This window comes from Anas platyrhynchos, chromosome 8 (genome assembly GCF_047663525.1).
Source record: "Anas platyrhynchos isolate ZD024472 breed Pekin duck chromosome 8, IASCAAS_PekinDuck_T2T, whole genome shotgun sequence".
NCBI classification, from domain to species: domain Eukaryota; kingdom Metazoa; phylum Chordata; class Aves; order Anseriformes; family Anatidae; genus Anas; species Anas platyrhynchos.
Window position 1 is genome coordinate 32,971,153 of NC_092594.1, and position 23,334 is coordinate 32,994,486.

General features: G+C 46.1%; 1 protein-coding gene across 1 annotated transcript in view; it reads left to right on the forward strand.

Annotated features, from left to right (window-relative positions):
* The first annotated feature begins 2,095 nt into the window (after positions 1–2,095).
* Positions 2,096–23,334, forward strand: part of RNF11 (ring finger protein 11) — a 31,641-nt gene continuing 10,402 nt past the window's right edge. The window contains exon 1 of the mRNA XM_027462503.3: positions 2,096–2,779. Coding sequence (XP_027318304.1) covers positions 2,657–2,779 — 123 coding nt within the window. The 5' untranslated portion in view covers positions 2,096–2,656. The remainder of the gene's footprint in view (positions 2,780–23,334) is intronic.

Sequence of the window (23,334 nt, forward strand, 5' to 3'; positions counted from 1 at the left end):
ACCCAGAAACAGTGAAAACAGGTCATGGGTTCCCTAAAGAGAGGCTCCCATCAAATGGTCACTGAGCACTACAGACAATCATCTTCTACCTTGAAAAACTCTTTGACTGCTTTCTTGTCCCCATACTGCAAGAAAATGTGGTAGAAAAACTAGTATCCTGACAATCACACCACAGCAGGCATATGTATATGAAATGACAACACTTCTGAAATGACAACACTTCTGCATTCATAAACAGAAGAGTTTTTCCATTCTTCGTCTCCTGGACCACTTTTCAACTTGTGACCTGGTGGTGCAAAGCCATTATTAACCACCTACCTGACATAACAGGAGTAAATGGCACAGAAAAACAAGTGGCTTAAACCATCTCCGCTTCAAAGAACTCAGTGGTGGCTGGTAGTTGTTCTTCGTCGTTCAAAGCTCTCACAGGTGCAGAGCTGTTCGTGTTGCAAGGCCAAACGTGAACTTTTGCTTCCTCTTTGGTCTCTGTGAGTCTGTCATAAAAAGCAGACCTCTTTTGCCATTTGACAAGTCTCCTCCTTAAATGGAGCCCAAGTTCAGGGTATCCTGTACCTACTTAGGTGCAAGTTTTAACTGGGCGTAGCAGTTAGTGATAGTTCTTTTGGAGATCTGGCTCAAGAGAAATACAGGCACCACCTGCTCTGTGGGACCCCACAGTATATCCCAGCTGTGTCCTGGCTACCTATCAGGATGAGACCAGGGATCCACATTTGCATGCAGAAAGCTAAACCTTGGCATGCCAGCCCAAAGGAAGGCACCCTGTGCTGCCACAGGACCTCTCCACTGTGCAGGATCAGGAATGCAAGGCACACTGGGGGTGCAGCCACAGCGACTACAGGGGCTCCACAGAAAGAGTAAGATGTGAAGTGGCAGTGAACAGACACCTTTCTAGCTGCCAGCAATCTTGTTGCTGATGTTGCCCCTGCACAACTGATGATCTCTGTAATTGGGCTGGAAATCCAGTATAAGTTTCTGGCAGTGGCAGCTCTGACATTGCTTTCACCTTGAAACCATTCTTGGGTTAGGCAACGGCTCCTCTCTAACTACTGTTTGCCTTCCTAATTCCCCTATTAAACCAAGTGAACTCACTCTTATGATAAACACCCAAATGACCGCATCATGACAGCAGTCATTATTAGTTACATCAGGCCATTGCAAAGCCTTTCTATCACAAGCAATGCTTATGTCTCCAGCAACATTTCTAGTCTTAGTTTCTTAGAAAGGTCTAAAACCATTTTGAACGCCATAAACATCAGTAATAACTTCTCAATTGCTGTAGCTTTTACTCTGAAGGTGTTTAGGTTATCCAGTGGTAAGCAGCTAAACAAAACTTCTGAACGGTAATGAAGGGAAATCTTCACGGAGGAGCTCACATGGACAATCATCAGAAACACTGCTCCAAGTTCTTCAGCCACCACAGGACCTCTTGAATGTTAAAGTAAATGTTGTAGAGCCAAATACTTCATTGTGGTCAACTGGTTTATAGATACTTTGACCTAAGATGGCTGCTCATTGGGACTGATAAAGCTGGGAACATTTGAAGGGTTGTCCTGTAAAATGAAAAAAAGTGTTTCCCCTCTACATTGGTCCGTGTTAGTGTGAGGGGGCATTTATTCTCTCGGAGTCTGCAGGTACTTAAATCCAAAAGGTGTTTTTGTTTGTTTTCTTAGTACAGGAGTTAAATGTGCAGTTAATACTTAATACTTGCTCATCACATTTTGTGATGAAACACAAAAAAACACCACCACAGAGACACAGATGTGACGAAATGCCTTTTGCTTTTCTCTCTACACTTCGAGTTGTGGGCTCTAAACCCGTGCCCTCCCAGCAACTCCAGGCGCTCAGCACAAAGGCCACCATCTTCGGGGGACCTCTCCTGAGGAACCCGGGGCCGGGGCGGGCCCTTGAGCCCCGGAGAAGCCCAGGACGGGCACCCCGCTGTCCCCTCACGGTGCCTGGGCGGCCTTTTCCTCCCCGGCCGCCCGGAAAGCAAACACAACACATACACAGAGCCCCTGGAGGTGGAGCACGGCGGCACCCTCCATTTTGGGGGAGGGCAGAAGCCCCAACCCCGCAGGCAGCAGCCGGGCCGGAGCCCTCTCAGCTCAGCCTGGCCTCATCCCGCTGGGGCCGGGCCGTGCTCCCGGCCGGGCTCGGGGACAGAACCGGGCCTTGTGGCTGCCATCTCGGCCCGGCGGGGCGGAGTGAGAGGAGGAGCCGGGGCGGGCCGTGCGACAAAGCCCAGTGCGCAGCAAGCTGGTGACCAGGAAGCACAACAGCGCCGGGCTGCCGCGGGGCGGGCGGCGGGCGGACCCCAGCTCAGCCCCCGCTGCCCCCCAGCTCCCGGGGCCCCCCGGGGCTGGGAGCCGAACCCTGCCGTGCCCTGCCCTGCCCTGCCCTGCCCAGCCGGGGGTCGGGGCGGCTGCGGAGCGTGCGGGGGAAGGAGGGAGGGCGGCCGGGCTGCCGCTAAGCCGCTTAGGGCCGGGGCTGGCATGAGCCTCCCCGGCGGGGCGGCTGCGGGCTGCGCGCTGCGGCGGGGAGGCTGAGGGCGCCCAGCCGCCGGCGGCGGGGTCCGGCGGAGAAGGCGGAGGGGAAGCCCCGCTCCCGAGGGCCGGGGGGTGGGAGGGGGTGGAAGATGGGGAACTGCCTCAAGTCCCCCACGTCGGATGACATCTCGCTGCTCCACGAGTCGCAGTCGGACAGGGCCAGCTACGGGGACGGGGCTGAGCCGGATCAGGAGCCGCCGCCGCCATATCAGGTACGGGGGGGAGGGGGGGCGGACCGGGGCCGGGCCGGGCTCCCCGCGGGGCCGGCTCTGCCCCCTCGGTGCCTTCGTCCCGGTGCCGGGCAGCGAGCTGAGGAGCTCCCGGTCCCTGAGGCCGCCCCCCCGGGGGCCGCTGCTTTGTTCGGGCCGGCCTCGAGGCTGGGGGGGGGCGGCGAGATCCCGGCCCTAATCGCCCAGGGGCCGGGGCCGGGCCCGGAGGGGGAGGCGAGGGCCCGCGGGGGGGAGGCTCCGGGTTTCGGCTCCGGGTTTCGGCTCCAGAAAGGAGGACCCCGAATTTGGGGCAGTGCCGCTTCCTTTGTTGTCCCTGCCCGGTGACATCACTGGCTGGTGCTGCTCGTTTCTCGGTGCTGGCGAACGGGAGGCCACAGGCACTTGCAGGAGAGCTGCTCTTTGTCTGGCTCTATTTACTCCAGCCTCTGCTCCGCGCTTATTTTTAGCCGGGGCTGATCCGTAGCGAGGAACTTTTTGTAATCCAGTAGATCCTATTCCCTTCGGCTGCCGGGGGGGGACCTGGAAGGGGTGGTTTTCCCATTGGATTTTCTGTCTGGAAAGGATATGTTAATGCACATCTTGATGAGTAACCGGGGAGGGAGAAAAATGCTGGGTGTTTTCTGTATTATAGCCCTCACAGGAGAGGGTAGCGATGCAGAATCCCAGTGCCAGTAGTAACCAGAAGCCTGTTTTTGACCTCTGTTCAATGCGATGGCTCCCCAAAAAGGCAGCTGGACTTGTGGTTGCACTCATCCACTCCTGGTGATCTCCATCCCCGTATATAAAAACATATATGGCGTTAAACAGGCCCTCTGAAGGCTGCACAGCACTAAAAAAAAAAAAAAAAGAAGAAAACAATACAAGGAAGAATGTCGACAGTATAGCTGCACGTTTTATTCGAGTTTTAAGTGTCTTCCTATCTGAAAGGGTGGAATGGGATAGATCAGTGAAATCTAAAAGAAATGACTGCTTGAGACACAAATTCTGGAGGGTGGCTTGAGAGCTCCTTATTGTCAAGGGTGGGAGTCGTTCAGTCGTTGCAGACCTTGACGTATAATTAACAAAATTGCAGGAAGTATTTAACTGGGTAGACGTGTAATCTGCGAGTGCTTTACAAGCTCAAGAATTACAGCTCTGATAGGAAGTCCCTTAAGTGCTCAAGAGGAGCCACATGCGTACCAGTCATCGGTGATGCAGGGGGACAGCGCTGGTATTGCTTGGCACCGCGTAGCTGTTTGCTTTGCACATGTGCAGGAGCCTAACATTTAGAAGGAATTTCCCAAGATGGGTTATTTTTCTCTGAATTCTGAACTGTCTGACCAATAAAGTGTTTGACAGCAGATTAATATTTTTAAAGGTCGTGTTGTTCTAAGCTAAACCTCATTGTCCATTCTGTTTAGGAATGCATCGTGTTTTTGTTACAGCGTGGACAGCCAACTTGGTATGTTGATTTTTGTTGCGTTTGCATCTGCGATTTCTGGGAAGACTTGGAAAAGTCTTTCAAAAGAAAAAAAGCTGTTAGCTCTTGTGAGAGTTGAGAAATCCCATTTTGCAGGCCTTCTCACGTCACCTTCAGTGGTAGATAAGCAGACATCTTCCTCAGCTGCTGGTGTTGTGGTTTTTTAAACAAAGAATTTGTACGTAGGTGTGGATGGTTGACTGAGAAAACTGTAGACAGTAAAATCAGTGAACTTTCAGACCTCTGTTATTGAGTAAGTGCATTCATACCCAAACTTTCCGCATTTGAATAGAGCAGTCTAGCATTAAGTGATGTGCACACAGGTGTTTGGCTGTCCTGAATGGCACCGCTATCCAAAAACCCCATACATGAATCTACCAATTGCTAGACCCTCACTGTAACATGGTGTTTTGTGCCTCCTCGTCAAAATTCAAAGGTTCTTGTTCCATAAGTCTTAAACCACAGTGATTTGTGACTTTAAAAAGAGACATTACTTACAATGTTGTGCAGTATTTTGTGCACTTCAAGGTTAAGGGGATTGATAACTTTGAATTGTATCAGGCCTAATGCACAGGCCAAATGCTGAACTTGGAGGATTCCTTGTGCTCCATTATTGCTGTTGTGGCTGCAGTAGCTTATGATCTCATTTTAACTTCCAAATGGCAGCTTGGATTCAGGGTTACAAATGGGAATGTAGGAGTTCTGTCCTTATGTGTGGTAAATACTTATTTCACAATGTTTTAACCAGAGTTAACATGTACATGAGAACGTACAGACCTGAGGAGGGAAGGTGAGGAAGAGGACAAAGTGAGTTTGAAAACTTGTTTGTGGCAATTGGAGAGTGCGCAAGAAACTGGAAGATTAAAACCTAATTGCTGGAGCTTTAGTCATGAAATAGACGTATTTTGGTTTGCTTCCTTTGGGTTTGCAGCAGTGATGTGCCAACTTCCTGAACAGCTCTTGCAAGGTATGCAAGTGAAGAGAAGGAAGCTTGCTGATGAAGAGGTAAAGATACAGTAGAGAAGGACTTGTATGTCTCTTTTAACTCAAGTCTGTGTTATTCTGACACTTAAAACATGTTAAATTGCCTGGCACGCTTGTGCTGAGGGCATCCATATGGGAATCTAGTTAAGCCATAATTTTTTCAGGTGTTAACTTCTAACAGCAAAACGCGCTTCCAATAGTCACTTCATTATTGCATGTCAAATTTACTTTATGATTGAGTGATATCAGATCACTCAGAAATAAAATTTCTGCTTCCAGAAGTTAGATTGAAAATTGGATTGTCATTGTAATGACATAATGAGGAATATGCCTTCCATTCAGAGGCTCTGCATATACCTGTCTGCTGTCAGTGCACCGTAAGCTACAGGAAGAAGGCTTCAGAGGGAAAACATCTTTTTAAATAGCCATCCAGATTTATGAGAAAGAGGTCCATGAGGACATCAGCCATTTTCCAGAGCATCAAGCTTAAAGGCTAACATGGGAAATAATTAAAACACATACAAAAGAGTGTGTTTGTATGTGTTGCGGGGAAAAGGAAACTATTTTAAGAGTTGACCAGCATTTTCACAGACAGAGGCTGGTTTTGGATGCCTCCATTTTAGAATCCTGGAATTACAACTGTTTTTCTAAGTGCTGAGCACATGCAACTCCATTTCTAACCGGTGAATCTGATTAGGAACAAGTTAGCTTTGGTTTTGTTTCTTCTCAAGTCCTCAAAATTGCGTGTGCTTTCAAGTTTGTTTTTCTTTTCTGTTTGACTTCTTCGCCATCTGTTGGCAATATGCCTTCTGTTTTTTCCACAGAAGTTCACTGTTTTTTTTCCTAGTTTCTCTTTACTTCTAGCAGTTCTTCCCAAAGATTTTATTTTGCAGAACAGATGTGCAACTTCTCTTAATCCTTGTCTCGTATTTCTGTTCTTAAATAGTTCCTTAGCTGCAGAAAACAATTTCAGAGTTTATAGAGCTTTGGAATGTGTTCAGTAAAGTGCAGAATGCATCTTTTCTACCCAAGTTTCTAAAAGGTACTACTGTTGACAACATACACTGCAATATTTTTATATATATATTTTTTAAATATATATAACACTTGCTAAATTAATAAGCTAAAGGCATGAGAAATAAGTGTAAGTTCTTGGTATTGATACTGAACTCATAAAAGCATGTTTGAAACATTGATAGGGAAGATGGACTGATAAAATGTTTCACCCCTTTATCTGAGGAGATCCAAAGTTAACTTTGGTGCTCAGTACTACCCTGCGTTGTCTTGGAGGCCCAGATAAAATATTCCAGTGGGTTTTTATTTTTGTTTTTTCTCATTTGAGGGATTCATTTAAACCTTTTGACCTGGATAGTCACTTGTTTAGGATGTAGGCACAAAATGAGAGGAGAGATCAGAAACATGAGCTTAAGCCAACGCTGTGTGCCCATAATCTTCCAAAAGCTGTTGGTGACAGCAGGTTTTGAAAGCACAATTCAGGCTGTCTCATGGCTTCCCCTAAATTGAGGTTGCTGCAATATCCTCTGTGGGCCTGCTCTGTGAAATGAGCATCACTGGCATGCGCTGTGCTCTTGTCCTGGTCCCTCTGTCCTGCAGCACAGCGGTCTGTGCCCGAGGTGCCCTGTGCCCCCCTCCCAGTGCCTGGTGCAGTGCAGGAGATGTGGCCCTGCAGCGTTGCTCCTCTGAGAGCCTGTGAAAGTGCTCAGTCTGAAACTTTTCTCAGTATAGTCTGCTCTGTTTCTGTCTGGAATTTGACACTGTGGATGCATGTATTGGGTGTACTTTGCTCAAAAGAACAAAGCTTTTATTACTCTCTCATCATAACTTATGTACAACGTTGCACTGGAACTGTTGGTGTATATCGGAACGGCATAAAAGGAGGAAAGATGCGATGGAAAAACTCTGCATAACGAGCGCTAGCCATGGAGGAAAGAACAAAACCCAACCAACTAGAAATTTCATGTAAGAGAAATGTGTATATTAAATATTGCACATGCAGTCTTATCATCTTCTCTGCTTGTCCTCCACATCTTGCTAAAGATATGTGTATGAGTTACAATTTAGTTGGCAAAATACTGATGTATCCCCCAATTCCTCATTCTGGTGGAAACTTCAAGGGGGTGCACGCAGGGGGTGTCGGCCTGTTTACATGTGCCTTCTGACATCACGGGTGTAGGTGGCCATCAGCTGCAACGAGAAGAGCGATGGAGGAGCTGAAGCTTAGGATTTGCTGCACGGAGGAGAAATGGTAGAGTAAGGCGGTGTTGTGTTGTTTACTTCTTTTTCAAGAATATGATTGCTTAGGCTGCCTTACATAACTTGTTTTCAGAAATGAGCAAGTGCTATATTAATATCTCTAACTGTGAAAGACCGAGCACTGAATGGTGAAGTCAGTTCTGGTAGACTGTTGTGATACAGCTTGGACAGCTGCATTGGGAAAACCTGGGATTCCTCGGTATCTGACGGGGCTGTTCTGGTAAATTGTGTGCATGTGCAAGCAATAGCAAACGGTTTTGCTTTAAATATCTGTAGAGGGATATTCAATTTATTCATGAAATATATGTATGAAATAGAAATGAAATAAGCGTAGTAATGAAATACATATATTACGAACTCTGTGGTTCATAATAGCATTCAATATAATTTCATTATTGAGCAATACGCTGTGCATGTCTGAAGAACTTAGCAAGTCGTGTAGATAACTTTGTTGCTACTAATGAGTACTAGATAGAAAGTTTTCCGTGGGTGGTGAGTGTGGAAACTCCTTTCTGGGCAGTATTTATTTAAAACAAAAAAATTGTGCACCTGTATTTCCAGTCTTAATGCATGGTGGTTTCAGGTAGGCTGCCAGGCTGGCTGAGCGCTGCTGTCTTCATCTTGCTAGTGAAAGAAGCTGAGGGGTAGGGATAAGGGGAGGAGGGGCAGAAGGGCAAATCTGAAGATAAAGGATACCAGCTGGTATTGCAAAGCTAGATAATTTTTTTTTTTTTTGGTGTAATAATAGTGAAAGTAGCATTTTAAAATTGTTTTTAATGGATATTCTAATGAGCATTGGCTGAATATTGGAGTTCTCTGCAGCTTAAAATAGATCTCAGACTCCGGTCAGTTATAAATACCCGTTGGGCATGGCTAGAAGAAATGGGATGTGTATGCTGACGTTTGAGTTCTGTGTTAACACTTCCTAATTATGAATATTGGAGTCAATTTCTAGCCTACTGTAGTTGAGTCAGCAATCGGCAAGGATCTGTCCCTAACCATTTGGCCAGGAGGTTTTGCAAGAGGAATTCAGAAAAGAAGATAATGTGTTTATAGCCCCATCTGACGGGATGCTGGTCGCTGCATTGCACGTGTTTCCCCAAGGAACGTCCAAGTTGGACCAAGCTCTTAGGCAAGGTCTGTCCCTGTCTGCTGTGTCACTGCTCATCACTTTGATGAAGGAAAGAGGCTTGGCTTAATGAACACTGTCAGAGACCCTGTTAACGTTTCTAGGCAAACTGGTTGCAGAATGTAAGGGCAAGAAACTAAAAATAACACTGCTTGCCAGGGACGGGCTGGTATCTGCCAGTCGCAGTGCCTGTCCTTACTGTTGCCTCCCCACAGACACACGGAGAAGCGTATTTATGTTTTGAGGAGTTAATGGGCTGCGGAATAGACTAAAGCAAATCAACCGTGACTTTTCTATGAGCTAATGAAACAGTTCCTAAGAGACCAGGGAATTACAAAATGAGCAGGTTTTTAGGGATGTCATGGCTGAGTTAGAGTAAAACGTCTTCAGGGGAAAAAAGCTGGCAAGTCACTGTTCTTTGCCTCTTTGCCTCTGGAAGGCAAAGCAAGCTCCTGTCTGGATTTAGACTGCAAGAAAAATTTGCCCTGACACTGTGAAAGTCTCAGAAGTGAGAGGTACATTGTGCTTCCTGAAGGTAGGATGTGTTTTTGTAGAAGATGCCATCCTTCAGCTCGTTCTGCCAGCCTCGGGGGGCAGCTGCCACCAGCAGGAAAATGCAGCAGCCACCTGGCCTGGCAGAGGGGAGTTGATGTAGAGCTTCTTGGTGGGCAAAACCTGAGTCCACGTGTAGCTTCCTGCTGGGTGAAACTGTGGATTTCAACAATAATAAAATCACTTGAGCAGCCCTAGCGTAAGCCATAGTCATTCTTAGTTCAGCCTGCTGTTCAGTTTGTAACTTCTGGGAAATCACTTAACTGGTCTGTGCTTTAGTTTCCTCATCTGTAAAATGAGGAGCAATAAAGCTTATCTTTAGTGCAGACATGCGTAGTAATTTAATTCATGTTTGTAAAGTGTTCTGTGATAATTTGATTTTAATAAAATAATATTCCTCCGTTACAAAATGAACCTCTGCAGGAATTTACAACAAATCTGCTGCTGTAGAGAGGGAGCTTTATCAGAAGATCTGGTTAAGACAATAGATGTCTCCTAAAATCTGTTCTGGAATCCGATAATTTAGTTTTTATTTGGCAGCCCGTGTTCCAGATGCTCGATTAGTAGGAATGAGCAGGCTGTGGAGATGGTAATAAAAAATCTTGCCTAATCAGGATAATGAATCTTCATTATCCGCGGAGATCCAGCATTCTTTGAGGCACGCCAATCAAAACAAACAACACCGCCCTCCCCAAAATCCAGGACCACCTTGTGTTTAGGAAGCTGTTGCATTTCCCGTGTGTGCTGCCAGATCACTGATGGGATCTGCAGATGCTGCTGGCCATACAGCTGCAGTTCGGTTTCAGAACCACGGAAAATAAACTAGTTTTGTGTTTTGAAGAGATAATGGTCTGCAGAATGGGCTACAGCAAAGCGGCCGTGACTTTCCTATGAGCTAATGAAACAACTTCCAAGAGACCGAGGAGTTGCAAGGAATGGTTGCTTTATTTACCAGTCCTCCACAGGAATCTCTGTCGGCCACTCTTGTTTCTCGACAACGAAGAAGAAAGTTACAATGCCGGTGGCAGAAAAGCTGCTGGGCCACAATCCACGAACAGTGACATGGACAAACAACAGATGCGTGCAGCAACTGGAGGAGAAGATAAAAGAGCCTTCCTTTCAACCACAGTTGCGTCAGCCAAATCACAACCAGCTGGTTTATTGCACTGGACGTTTCTGCTGAGCCATCAGAAAGCTCGCGCAAGCTCCCTGCTTTGTACACGTGCATGTATGCATGAAACTGTACCAAAGGCTAGTCTGATTTCTGAGCCTCTCCTCCTGCCTGTCTTTAGCCACTGCTTTAGTTCAGGCCCTGAAGTGCCTGAGGGAGGACTGAAACTGTGGGAGGAATGGGAGAAACTGTGACTCAGGAAATTCAGTTCCTCCCTTAGCCCCAGCATGCAGCGATGCATGTGCAGACTATTATCTCTGCAGTAATGAAACCCGTTTCCCGTGATCGTAGTTCTTGGACACTGAAGAGGCCTCCATGTCCTCCCTTCTGCTTTTTCCCCACCCAGAGCAGTTTGTGTTTCTGGAGGCGCAGTTCAGAAGCAGTCCCTGTGCTCAGTTCACTGAACTCAAAGGCCAAGTATCTGCAGAGACAACCTCGTCCTCAAAGATGAATCTCAGCTGGCTGACAGTGCTGAGTTTTCCAGAGCTTAACCCATGTGCCATTAGAGTTTGGACTGCTAAGAGAAGTCCTAGAAGCATCAAGGAAATGCCTTTTTTATGACTAATAAAAATCCAACCAAGTCACATGAATATCCAGTGTAAGTAAAAACCCGTTCGGCGCTGTTTCAAAGGGTGGGAATCACCTCTCCTGCAGTCGTGATTAAAACCACCAAAACTTTGCCAGATACTGTCAGCTTCATGAATACTAAGTTTTTTCATGGCAAAACTGATTTAAAAAGAAATGGCCAAATAGATGATAGACCAGAAATATCTGCACATAAAATACACGTACTTGGACAGTATTTTGTAGGTGCTGTATGGTTCTCTGTGGTCCTCACTGCTACCACTTTGTGTGGCTCTTCTGATGACTCTGTACAAGCTCTAGCCAGAAGGAATTGGAACAATATTTATCTGCCTTTATTTATTCCTCTAAGGTGCACCTGGGTAGGTAGGGATACAAATCCCTTGTGACTCAGTGTGTGAATGTCGCAGAATCAGATGAGGCTGGGTGCTCTTGCCTTTTCTCTTTTAGAGCTGCAGGAGACTTGGATCTAAGAGATCAAAGTACATCGGACTCCGTCATTTCAATATCTACAGGACAGTATAACGCATGACTACTCGGGGATGATGCATCTGTGTCTGACTTTTATTCATCATTGTAATTAAACCCAGATACAGAGCTTGTTCTGTGCACTGAACGTTAATCACAGCGTTTTATTAACACAGTCGTTGAAATTGTAATTCAGACAGCTTGACTTTGCAGTATAGATTAAGACCAATATTTATTTTGTCTGAATAAATGCATTTTATTTGAAGATCAGAGAGAGAAGTGATTGCTCCTGGGTTTTGAACAAACAGGTGTAAGAACTGCTTGACTGCAGACAGCCAACTGTGAAACTGGTTTGGTCTGTACTGTTGCTTAACAGAAAGCAGTTAACTGCTGAATTCAGTGGAAACTATATAAAAGGCTCAGACTGGCAAACAAATGCTGAAAATCCAGATTTAGCTGAGACAAAATTGATATCTTAACACTTGTAGACTGTATTTTTTTCATGCTAATAGTACTTGCTCAATTGCTTCGCCAGTTTCTGATGTTTGGGGATTTCTCTTGGTTGTTTTCTGTTTAGGTATTACAGTTTGTATTGCAGTTGCATCTGTCTATCTTCAGTTTAGGTTATGAGATATGACTAAGTCATCACTTTTAGTGTCTGCTTCATGAGGTTCTGTAGTGGTACATCTTCATTTGGGGACCTTGAGGCAGTCGTGGATTGTCTTGTGAAGAGTGGCGTTCTTGGAAGTATATTGACCTTCTTGGAAGGAAACATTATCATTTGTAAATCTCAAGAAAAAATACTTAATTTAAGTATAGTTCTTTTCTAGGTTAATGATTTTTCACCTCTGAGACCCTGGATGTCTGAGGCTCTATAAGCTGTGTTACAGTGCTCACAACAGCGAAGTCATAAAATCCCATCTGTAGTCATCAAGTAGAGAATACAGGTCCACACGCCTCTGCTGCAGATTTCTTCAGAGGTCTGCAAATTAGAAAAGAGGAAAAAGCACCGCATAGGTAGTGTTGCTTTAAGGTCTGTCCTGAGCCAAGAAAACGTGTCAGCCTGCTCTGGTAATGGCACAAAGCAAACCTTAGCTAGCAGCACCTGGGGATGCAGCATGGTCGAAGCTCCAGTGGCTGTGGTGGCCATGTGCCCTCTGCCAGCTGGATCGGGTGGGATGGCCTCAGGCCCAAAACCCGAGTGAGCTGCCCCATTGCTCTGCCACCCTGCCTTCAGCTGGGCATAGTGCTGTGATACGTGGTCTGCTGGAATGGGTGCATCTGGTAACTCAGGTGCAGCTCTGCTTTTTATAGAGTCCTTCCATACACTCATCTACAAGAACCAAAAGTGAGGTGCCAGAAGAGATTTTTTTCACTGTTTGAATTTAGGCAAACTGTGGAATTTTTAATAAGTTAGGTTTTGTTTGATTTACTGTGTGGCTAAACTAGGAAATAAATTCACCGAAGAATGCCCATTCCTTTTGTAAATACTGTGGCTTTATTGACGTGCAGGAGGTGGAGTGAGCTGTGCAGAGACACCATGTTAAATATGAGGAGTTTTATTTTACAGAATCCTCCAGAAGAATCTTTTAGGAAAGAAAAAATAGTATCCACTTGCACAAAAATAAAACTTCACGCTTCAAGTAATTTTTGTTTTCCTCTATAAACTGTAATCTTCCCTCTTGTTCAGTGAGTAACCTGTTTTTGTTACCTCTCAGAAGAAGCAAGATGACCCAGATTTAGAGCTTCCTGGAGAAAAGTTCGTTTCACCCTATATATAGTTTCTCCTGAGGTCTCTTCATGTGGCTAAAGCTGTCACCTACTCTGAGCTGGTAAACTGAGGATAAAAGAGCTGTAGTTTTATGCTGAGGTTGGAAAGAAGGGTGTGTTATCCTTATTTTTCTTTTTTTGCTGTCTATTAAATTTTATGTACACACCATTATCTAGATTCCACTGTAGTCAAGGTAAGACTTTCAAACTCCCAGCTGCAATATCAAGAACTTAATGTCTGTTTCTTTCAGCTTTATGTCTGCTTAGTGTCCTGTGGACGAGTAATGACCAATTACCTCTTCATTAAAGAGCAAGTTGGATCAAGCGTTTGTGCTGGCAAGAATTTCTGCAGTGGACTCAGACTCAGACTGTGGTCTCGCGGGGTCAGTGCCTGCTTCTCCTTAGTCAGATGGCACAGGCTGTTTTTCTTCTTGGAGATTTCCCTAAGCACTCGAGCTGCTGCGGTGGTGTTTTCATATCGAGAAGCAAAAGCTGGGAAAGTGGTAGTAACAGCCATGTAACAGATGCTTCCAAACAGGTTGTTGGTGTTGAGGGATCAGACAAATGTTTCCATCTAGTCAAGCAGCCAGAGTACTGCAGATGGAAAGAAATTCATCTATCCCTTTGTCAGGGTAAGACATTTTCTTAAATAGAGGGGAATTTATCTGATTTAGTGTGTCAGTAACTTGAGCTGTTTGGGCTTGTACAGTATTTCTGGGAGAGAGGGGTACTTTCCTTGTCTCTAAAGAAAGTGCTGCTGTGTCATGAAACCCAATACTCCTGTCCCGGGGCCTCGGCTACACCAGGGGCCAACGCCAATTAAAACCATATATGCCCCTGTGGTAGTGTGTGTGTGTACCTCAGGCATGTGGGGGGATGAGAATCTGCGTTCACTTAACTTGATTTAATACAGGATTCCGTTCCACCACTTAAAAGTAATGGCTCTGATAGACTGTACCAGGCAGCGAATGCAGCTGAGGCCAAGGAAAAGACTCGGGAGCCCTCCCTGTGTTCAGCGTACCATGGGCTGAAATACAGGCTGAAACGTGGTATGCCTTGGGATCCATCCACACGGCGTGCTTCCGTGTTTCTAATGCAAGGAAGTCAGGTCTAACTCCTTGCTGCTGCCAGAGTGGATTGTTTCACCTTTCCCTCCTGCTTTCCTCTTACAGCCACGTGCTCCCCGGTCCCTTTCTGGTAGCTTTGGTATGTCTCTGATCCCTCGGTGTGTCAGCTCACACCATTAAGGCATCTGAGACAAGTTCTCTCTCATTTTCGTCTGTCAGCTTTAGTGGGCCAAACTGACATCCTGATGGAGGTCGGATTTATCTGCACTTCTTGCAGTCTATACGTTCAGTGTTGCTTTGTGGCGTCTCTGGAAACGTCTAGAGATGACGGCTATGTTCTATTTCCACAAAATGGTACAGGATTTTTGACTTCTCCATAGAATATAGTTGGACTCAACTGCATACCAGAGCATGCGCGGAACGGAAGCCTGATATTAGTTTGGACAGCGAGTGCATCTGGGAACGGTCTGTGCATAAAATGCGCTGCAAGTTTGCCACTGCTGACTTCAGAGGGGCAGTGGTTGCAGCTGCAGGGATTATGGTGCTTTGGGACAAATCTCCAATGTAGACAAAACCTTAATGCTGTTCTTAATTGTGATCTTCCTGTTTAAAAGCAAGCAAACAAAAAGAACAGAATGAAAGAATATAAAGCTGTCTGCCACAACTGCTGTTAACGGAGCTTAGGTGCATTTCCTTGCTGCTTTTTTTTTTTTTTTTTTAAAAAAAAGAAACTTCGCTAACATTAGCTAACAGTTCATGAGTATATTTGGTGAGTACAGGAATCGGTGAAGACTTTCACAGCCTGTTCATGTTGTGCAGCAGACTGTGATCTCCTTTGGGACGCGAATGATTACAGTAACATCATTCATTTGCATTGTGGGGTGCTGCTGTGCCTCTTCCCTCACACAAGCCTTCCAGTTATTGCTGCGTGGATTGTTTCCAAAGCCTGAATATAACTTGGCAAGCCCTGTCAGTACTGTTAAGAGTTTGATTACCTTTGTGCATATGTATGTGAGGACTGCCAGGGTATGTGGCTTTTAATGAAACAACCTCCCTGTTGTCTAAAACGGTTAGAATTAAGAAATTATATGATTATACAAGAGCAGAAGCTAAACTAGCCGTCTCAATGAAGCAGTCCTGTTTTACATGTTGTGACTTCTTACTCTAGCTCGGTGTGCCTCAGGAGACTCTGGTGGTTTCCTATCGAAGCCAGTTGTACTTACAGCAAGTTGAGGGACAAAACCCTGTTTCAAGAAGTAAATTTGAGAAGCAAATCAGGCTTCTTTTTCTCACGGCTGCTCACGCAGTGTTAGCAACTCTTGTGAAGTTTGCAGCTCTGCTGTCCTCTCACACGGATCGCACCTCCTTGCTCAGTGCCTTTCTCCTCAGTTTTCTGAACTGAGAGCTAGCAACGCTGGACACAGGTGGTAAAGAGCAACTTCACAGCTTTTTTGGATCTCATGAGCTCTGTCAGGTCAGGCGTACTTCTTGGCTTAGAGACCCACAGGAACAGCCCATGGGCCACCCGAGGCTGGGGCCACAGGGCTGCCCTCCCCTGCTGGTAGCCAGGAAGCAGAGGGCTGCTGGGCCGTGCTGGGCTGTAGGAGTGGGGCTCAAGCAGCACAAGTAGGTTTGTGAGGCTGGAGATTTCCGTATGGGGTGGGACTTCCAGCTAGTGCACTGTCAGCAGGTTTCTCCAGCTTCTTTGTCTCCTGCCTCGACCTGTCAAGTGTGCTGCAGGAAGCAGGGTTTGCCCCCAAACCACGGTGCTTCTGCTGCAGGTGGTTTCCAGCAGCAGGCCAGCAGAACCCCAGCAGAGGTCAGGCCTGGTCTGCTGCTCTTCCTGGCGAGGAGGAAGGACTTGGGTGTGCTTTCAGGCTCCTGCCATGTGCAGTGCTGAACCTGAATGTATCCAAAGCTGCAGAATCCATGCAGGTCTCTATAGCTGGGCTGGGTGAATAGAGGAGTCAGAACTCCCTGGTGAACTGAACGGAGTAATTTCTGTGAAAGAGGCTAATTCAGTGTACGCTGGAGGACCCTGTCTATAGCTAGATCACAAAATCAAAGGCTTTTTCTCAGCAGTTGTCCTGATTTCCAGAGCTAGTAATGCAAAATGATTTTTTCCAAAAATGTATGTTCTCATTCTTAAACCTTTTCTTTTCTTAGTGTCTTAAACTTCTAGGTGGAATCACTCATGAGAGCATCTGCAAGCATTTATAATAACTTCAGCAAAGCAGTGCTCAGATTTAATGAGCACTGCCTTCTCTATTTTATTTAAATTGGGTTGAGTTAGATATGATGAGTATTGTTGCTAGTTATTATACTACATCATAGATTGCATTAATTTGGGTAGCAGCCCTGTTCGTTATGGTACTAGAATTTGCATATTGAGGAGCGTATGAGTAGCTCTTGGACTGGTGGCTGAATAAGGGGAAGGGTGGGTAGTCAGACATATTCCCAGCAAAGTTCTTTTCTGCAGACAACATATAATTTTTGCAATAAGCTGATCAAGCTCTGCCCTTACTACTCCTGCAGGGAGCCTCTTGATCAGCCAAGAACTAAGGCTCAAGAAGCTATTTTGCATTTCTAGATATTTATGGCCAGCTTGAACCTGTTATTTTTGTACCAAACAGATCTTTAGTTGTTTTTCTTTCTCTGATGTTTACTCTCCTAGTTTATTTGGAGCTCAGTCGTGTATCCCTTTCTGCCTTTGTTTTTCTAGGCTAATGCTTCTATTTTTATTTTGTTTGTCAGTGGATATAATATTCAAGAAACTTGGTTTACCTGAAAAACAAAATCTATCTCATCTAGAGTCACTGGCACCTTTATTTAAAAAAAAAAAAAAAAGGTTAAAGCAAGGCATGTTTGAAGTGATGGAAGGGTCAATGACTGACTGCTCCGCATCTTGCAGTGCATTTTGATAATGGAAGTAATAAAAATATTTAGTTTAAACCTGCAGAATGAGCAGCTCAGAGGTCCAAGGGACAAGCACCTGAGTGTGCTCCCAGCCTTTACCCTCTCTCACTAGACTAAACCAGTTTACATCATGCAAGACATCACCAGGAGCACAGCATTGTGTGAACTGATACAAAGTCAGGACCAGGCCTATATGGTATTTCAAGACTTAATTTCTATACAAAGCTTCAGCTGAGCAATGAAAGTTTCTTTAACCAGCTATGGCAGTCTGAAATTGCTGCATTGGGCTTTCAGCAGATTTCCCTTGAAGACCATCAGGCTCCTGGACAGAGCTGTGCCCAGCTCTTTCTGCCCCCAGGGAGTTGCCTAGAGCTGCCCATCTCCCCGTGTTGTTTCTGCCTCTGGTGCCTGATGCAAAACAACTGAGAGAACAAAAATCTGTTAGCTGCAGCAATTTCTGTTAGTCTCTTCGCTGTAGTGGAGATTAGCCTATAGGAGAGGTGGTATCCCAGATAAAGCTGAGCATTTAGACTGCTTTTATTACCTTGTCTGTTGGCTCAGAGATTACTTGGGAAATCTGATGACCGTGCAGAAGCACGTCCACCTTTGTGGTGCAACTGTCCTCTCTCAAAGAGACGCATTTAGGATAGATGTCCTTCTGGAAATCATCCAGGGAGCTTCAGGGGAGAGTAAAGTCCCGATTGTATTTGGTACGTATGTTTTTGTTTCTGCATTTAAATGCTCAAGAAGAAAAATGCAGCCACAGACTTCTCCCTCCTTAGTGTCAGGATTCGGTACACCCAGCCCCAGCGGGACGGAGCGGTGTTCAGACACAAGCCTCTGGTAAAATTTCTGCTTTGTTGGGGTTTTTTGGAATAACCTGAAATTAAAATAAGCCATGGTCTCCCAAGTTCTGTGGTAATGTTGAAAAGGGATTTGTGGTTGGAAATGCTTCATGAGAGCATTGCTGACAGGGTGCAGCCTAGCAAAGGAGTTTTAAGTAATCTAGAAAGATAACTAAAATATTTCTGTAGTAATTGAGTGACTGTACTTCTCATGCAGCTAGAATCCCAGCAAGAAGCTTTCCACCTTTTTCTTCTGTTTAAACCTCTCTAGCTACTACAGTTATCTCTGTAGTTACCCAAGTAACAAGGCATGTTCTAGACTAAATGTCATAAATTAAACCTAAAAAACTTCCAGGGTTTTCTTGATAGCTGTTTTGTTGTGGCTTTTTTTTTTTTTTTTTTTTTTTTTTTGACACAATAACAAACTGAGTACCTCCAGACTTGCTGTCTCAGAGCTCTCCATCTGTACCTCGGTGTTACTCCATTTTGGTATTCTATCATGACTGGGGTTTGTGTGAACTGGCAAAGTGTCTTTTAGTGATTGTGTGGGTTGTAGCAGGGCATGGTTATTCCACATCAAACATTAAGAGGATAAGGTAAGTGAAAGTATTTCTTTACATCTTCATAATACCCGAAACAGTGTGGGTAGTGTCATGTTGTACGGTGTTCGCTTCTGTCTGTTAGTGGCCCCAAAAGCAGCGAGTAGCTCGCCTGCGTGAGCTGTGCTTCAGTGCATGGCTGGGGAGGTTGTGTGTGCACGTGTCCAAAGCAGAGGATTTGAAAGTCACCCGTAACAATCTTGGGCAATGAATGCTTTTAAATTGGCACAGGTAGCCGCCTTATTTCAGTGGGATTTCATTCTCAACCCCAACCTGAAGCGACGTATTTAGCACCGTGTCAGCTGTTGGGGATTTCTGATGTGTTCCACCTAACGCGGAGAGCCCCTGACTGCACGTGGGGGAGCTCAGGCCGTGCTGGGCGCCCTCAAGTCTTGCAGCTGTTCGGATGTGGGTATTTCAGGGTAAATCAGGCCTTTGTCTTCCCATCAGGCAGTCCATATTCAGAAAAATGACCTCTCTGTATTCACGGCACTCCACTTCAATGGCTTTTCTATTCTTCAGGCCACTGTGGCAGCAGGCCCTGGCCCAGGAGGGCACTTCAGCACGCGCCTCGCTGCCACCAGAGTCCCCGGGCCTGGCGTTCACTTGGCTGCCTCAGGCCAGGGCTTGTTGTGGGCGACATTTGGCAGCTTCCAGTTGTGCGTTTGTGTGAGCAAGCACAGGGATGGGTCAAAAGCAGGTATTCTGGTGCTGTTCGGAGCGCAGGAGCTGCCTGCATAGAGCTGTATGTCCCTGCTCCTGTGGTGGTGAGGAGAGCGCTCGGTGGGCTTGGCCCCGTCAAAGGCTGCGTGGCTGTGGTAGCGGTGCGGCCTCAGGTCTTCTTCAGATAGCTGGTCTTAATGCCAGGGAAGCTCTTTCCACGTTCTGTGAAAGCATGTGGAAGCAGGGGGGCAGGCTGGCTGCAGGCAGGTTTTTCTCTCAGTCAGGGCAGACAACACGAGGCACCGCAGCCCCTGGCCCCTCAGGAGCCTGGTCCGGACCCCAGGTGCAGCTCCCTGCTGCTTTGGGCTTCCCTCAGGTCTCACCCAAAAGCACCCACTGTGAAACGGCCTGCGCTGAAATGAGCACAATTGGCCTTGGTGTAAAACAAGCACAGGCAAGATCCGAAGAAGAGTGGTTAAAGAAATAACAGACTAGAAATTTTCATTAGAGGAGAGGTTGCTTATGCAGTTCCTGATGGCCATCGTAGCTTATTCAGCTGTGAAGCTGAACGTCTGCAGCTCATCCTGACTACGCCAGTGAGCGAATGTGTGCCTCATAGGTAACTAAAATGGACGGGTGTTTTCTGGGGACAGACTAGGGAGAGAGCAGATGTTCACTGAACTGTCTCTGTGCATTGAAAACTCTAAAATAAGTAGGGAAAATACATTCTGGAAATATTACTCTTGTATAACCAAGTCCTGAGAGAGCTATTTATGATTTTTCTACCTGTTCTTGGCACAGACCTTTTTTCTGTTAGAAGTGGTTTGACAGTTGAATGAGATCACTCTTGGATTTGTGCCCTGTGAGCTAAAAATGCAGAGTCACTGCTTGTGAGGACAAGACTGAGCCGGAAAAAAATAGAAACATTGCCCTTGTGTTCACTGCTAATACTGCACTGGGAAGGGGAACTTCATAATGCTTTAGTATGCCTTAGTTTCCATCCAGTCATTCCCTGCTTTTAGATAGAGCACTGCATTAAAACAAAACAAAAAAACAACGACCAAAAGCAGATTTAGCAATAATAGTTAATGCCTGAGACGTTCCTTCAACATTAATAACTGACCAGCAGAGATGAGCTGATAGCCTGGAGCAATGCCTCTGGCTATTTACTCCTGCTGCTCATTACCTTGGAGCTGAAATAATTACTGTTATTATCAAATGACACCAAATAGCTGAATCGCCTTTTTTGTGTGTTAATTCTCACAGAAGTGGGGCATGGAAGTGGATGCGTGCCTGGGAGAGGGGACTGCATCCTCACAGCGTGTTACCCGGGCTGCGCGTGGGCATCGCCAGTGAAGAAATCCTTTGTGCGCAGCCCAGCGGCCGGTGGTGCTGGCAGCACTACCTGATCCAAACCCCATTCACATGACAGCTCGCAGGGCACACCAGAAGACAAATGCAGAATAAGTCACAGGAATCGCACTGCTAGCATTGGGCAGAAGGGAGGGATCCTGTGGGCAGTGGGGACATCATCTCCACGCTGGCACACCACAGGGACAGCTCTTCAGGGAGACTCATACTGCATTTAGGTGCCCTGGTGTACAGCAGGTATATTATTACATCTGCTTCACGTATCTGTGGCTTTCTAACAAGCTACTGCAGAAACATGCTGAACAACCCCTGTGGCTAAGCCATTGCAAAACCCAGCAGTGACTGTGTCCTTTTACTGGCCTCAGAAAGCTGCTGGATCCTCTGCATGGTCCGGGTCCCTGCTGCATTGCCTCGGCTGAGATTTCAAGTCATGCACATTGATCTTAGGGACGTGTACTTTGTGTTAGAAATTCAGATGCAATTAGTAGGGAATAAAAAGGGCTGCGGATCTGACTGTACCATGGAACTGCCAAGGTGTGGCAGCTTCCTGCTTGAGCAAGCACTTGTAATTGAAGATGGCTTTGTTAAAAACATAATTAAAATATTTCAAATTGAGTACAAAGTTATGATCAAGTAAAGTGTAACACAGATTCCTGAGTTTTGAAATAAACCCTCCTGACACAGGCTGCTTTGCTGGCTGCAAGGTGTCAGAGCAGGTGCCACATGCCAGCAGTCTCTCTGCTGCAGTTTTTTCTTGCTTTGTGGCTACCCAGACCCAGCTCATCACCAGCCCTGTCCATCTCTTGAAGCTCTTCTGTGTTAGGACGAGGATTTTTATCACTTCTTTCTGAAGTCATTTATCCTTAGCAGGACGATTGGGTTTGTACCCTTTCTGCACCAGGTGACAGAGTCCTGCTGTCCTGGACTCCTGCTTGCTGCAAGGCCCGAGGGAAAAATCTCCAACAGTTTTGGCTTTGCTTATCTTTTCTTGTTCGCTCCCCACTTTACTGGACTAGGGCAGTTTGGGTGCTGTGCTCTTGCCTGCTCCCTTAGTAAGGGGAAGGTCTCGGCCAGGCAACTCTGCTGCATTGCCTGTTTTGTACTGGGAAGGAGGGGAGCAGACTGTTTATCTATAAAAAGACCTACCGCGTCCCCTTTCAGACCTCCTTTGTGATGCGTGCTTGTAACTGGGTAGCTACAGGGAAGTATTTAGTGTCATTGCGTAGGATAATACATCAGGAGGCAGATGATCGGAGATAGCTGCTGTTGATCTGTGTGTTTTCGTCATCCGTGTAACCTCTTATCAGCTGAACTGGCACCCCCGGGATGGCTGCACGCAGGGTGATCTTGTCCCAGCTCCGGCTGTTGTGTCTGTCGGGCCTGTTGTAGGAGCCTGGTGTGTGAGGACTTGCATCTGATGCTATGCTTTGGGTGTATGTTGAAACTTGTTTTAGACAAGGCCATTAACTTGTCTTCTGGGTGGCCCTCTTTGCCCTGGGAAGATGCTTGCTGTGTCATGGGGGTGATAATGCTGATCCCAGAGATGAGATCCTTCGTTCCGGCATGTCGCTGAGCCTCTGATGTTCTGTGCACCCTGTACTCCTGCTAAAATGCATTCCTACTTCTGCATATCAATCTTACTCATATTTTTCTGTTATTATGTTTTTATTAGTTTTGAAGGGCTCTTGTACTATGCACTTACATATATACATTATATATATATATATATATATACACACACATCTTGTATTTATACACAGAAGCGCAGCCTGTATATGTTTACACTTGAGCTGCCCTCCCCTGATGGATCGCTTGTCTCTCACTTATGTGCATTTTTGTGTACTCTCTATTTCCGTCTTTTTCCCCAGCCATCCCTCTCAGCTAATTAGGGCTGATTTCTGTAATTTTGCTACCTTGTTCCTCAAGTACTCCAAATACCAGTTTTGTTCTTAGAATTGCCTTCAAACTGACCTAACCAATTTGTGCCAAAGATACATTTCAGACATTTTAGTGCTCTTGCTATTTCTTAAGTGTTCGGAGTCAATATTTCACAATTGGCCTGAGTCCCTAAAAGGGACACTTGTGCATTTTCCTCTGGGCTGCTTGTTTCCAGCTTTTTCAGGCGCTCCAGTGATGGCGCAGTCAGTGATACTGGTTTGTGTACAGCATCTGAGCACAGCGGTGCCTCAGGGCCACAGGACGGTGGGGTTGGGCCAGGCTCACGTCTCAGAGGCGCGTGAGCTTGGGCTTTTTTGTCTGCTGCAGCCCGAGTGAGTCACAGCCCTGGGTGGCTCGGGTAGGTGTGCGTGGGACACGGTGTCTGGGATGCGTCACGGTGGTTCCCCAGCAGTCAGCAGGACACAGCAGCTTCACTCTGGACCCTTCAAGCAGAGGAGTCGGTCTCACTGAGATTTAGTTGTTTTCCCCACCGCTGTCTAGGACCAAGCTCTTCTGTTTTTACTTCTTCCCCAAACTTCAGCTGCTTTGTTGTTGTTGAACCTGACCTTCAGTTCTCCAGCAACCATCTTGCTCGAACCATAAGTGCTGTGTACAGTGCAGCCGTGGTGCTATAATAACTGTCTCTGCTTGCCAGACCTAAGAAGGGGTTTCTGCAGAGATAACCACTTGGTGCAAGTAGGAGAGAACATGTGCCAATAATGCAGACGTTGTGGTTTGCTTATGGGGTA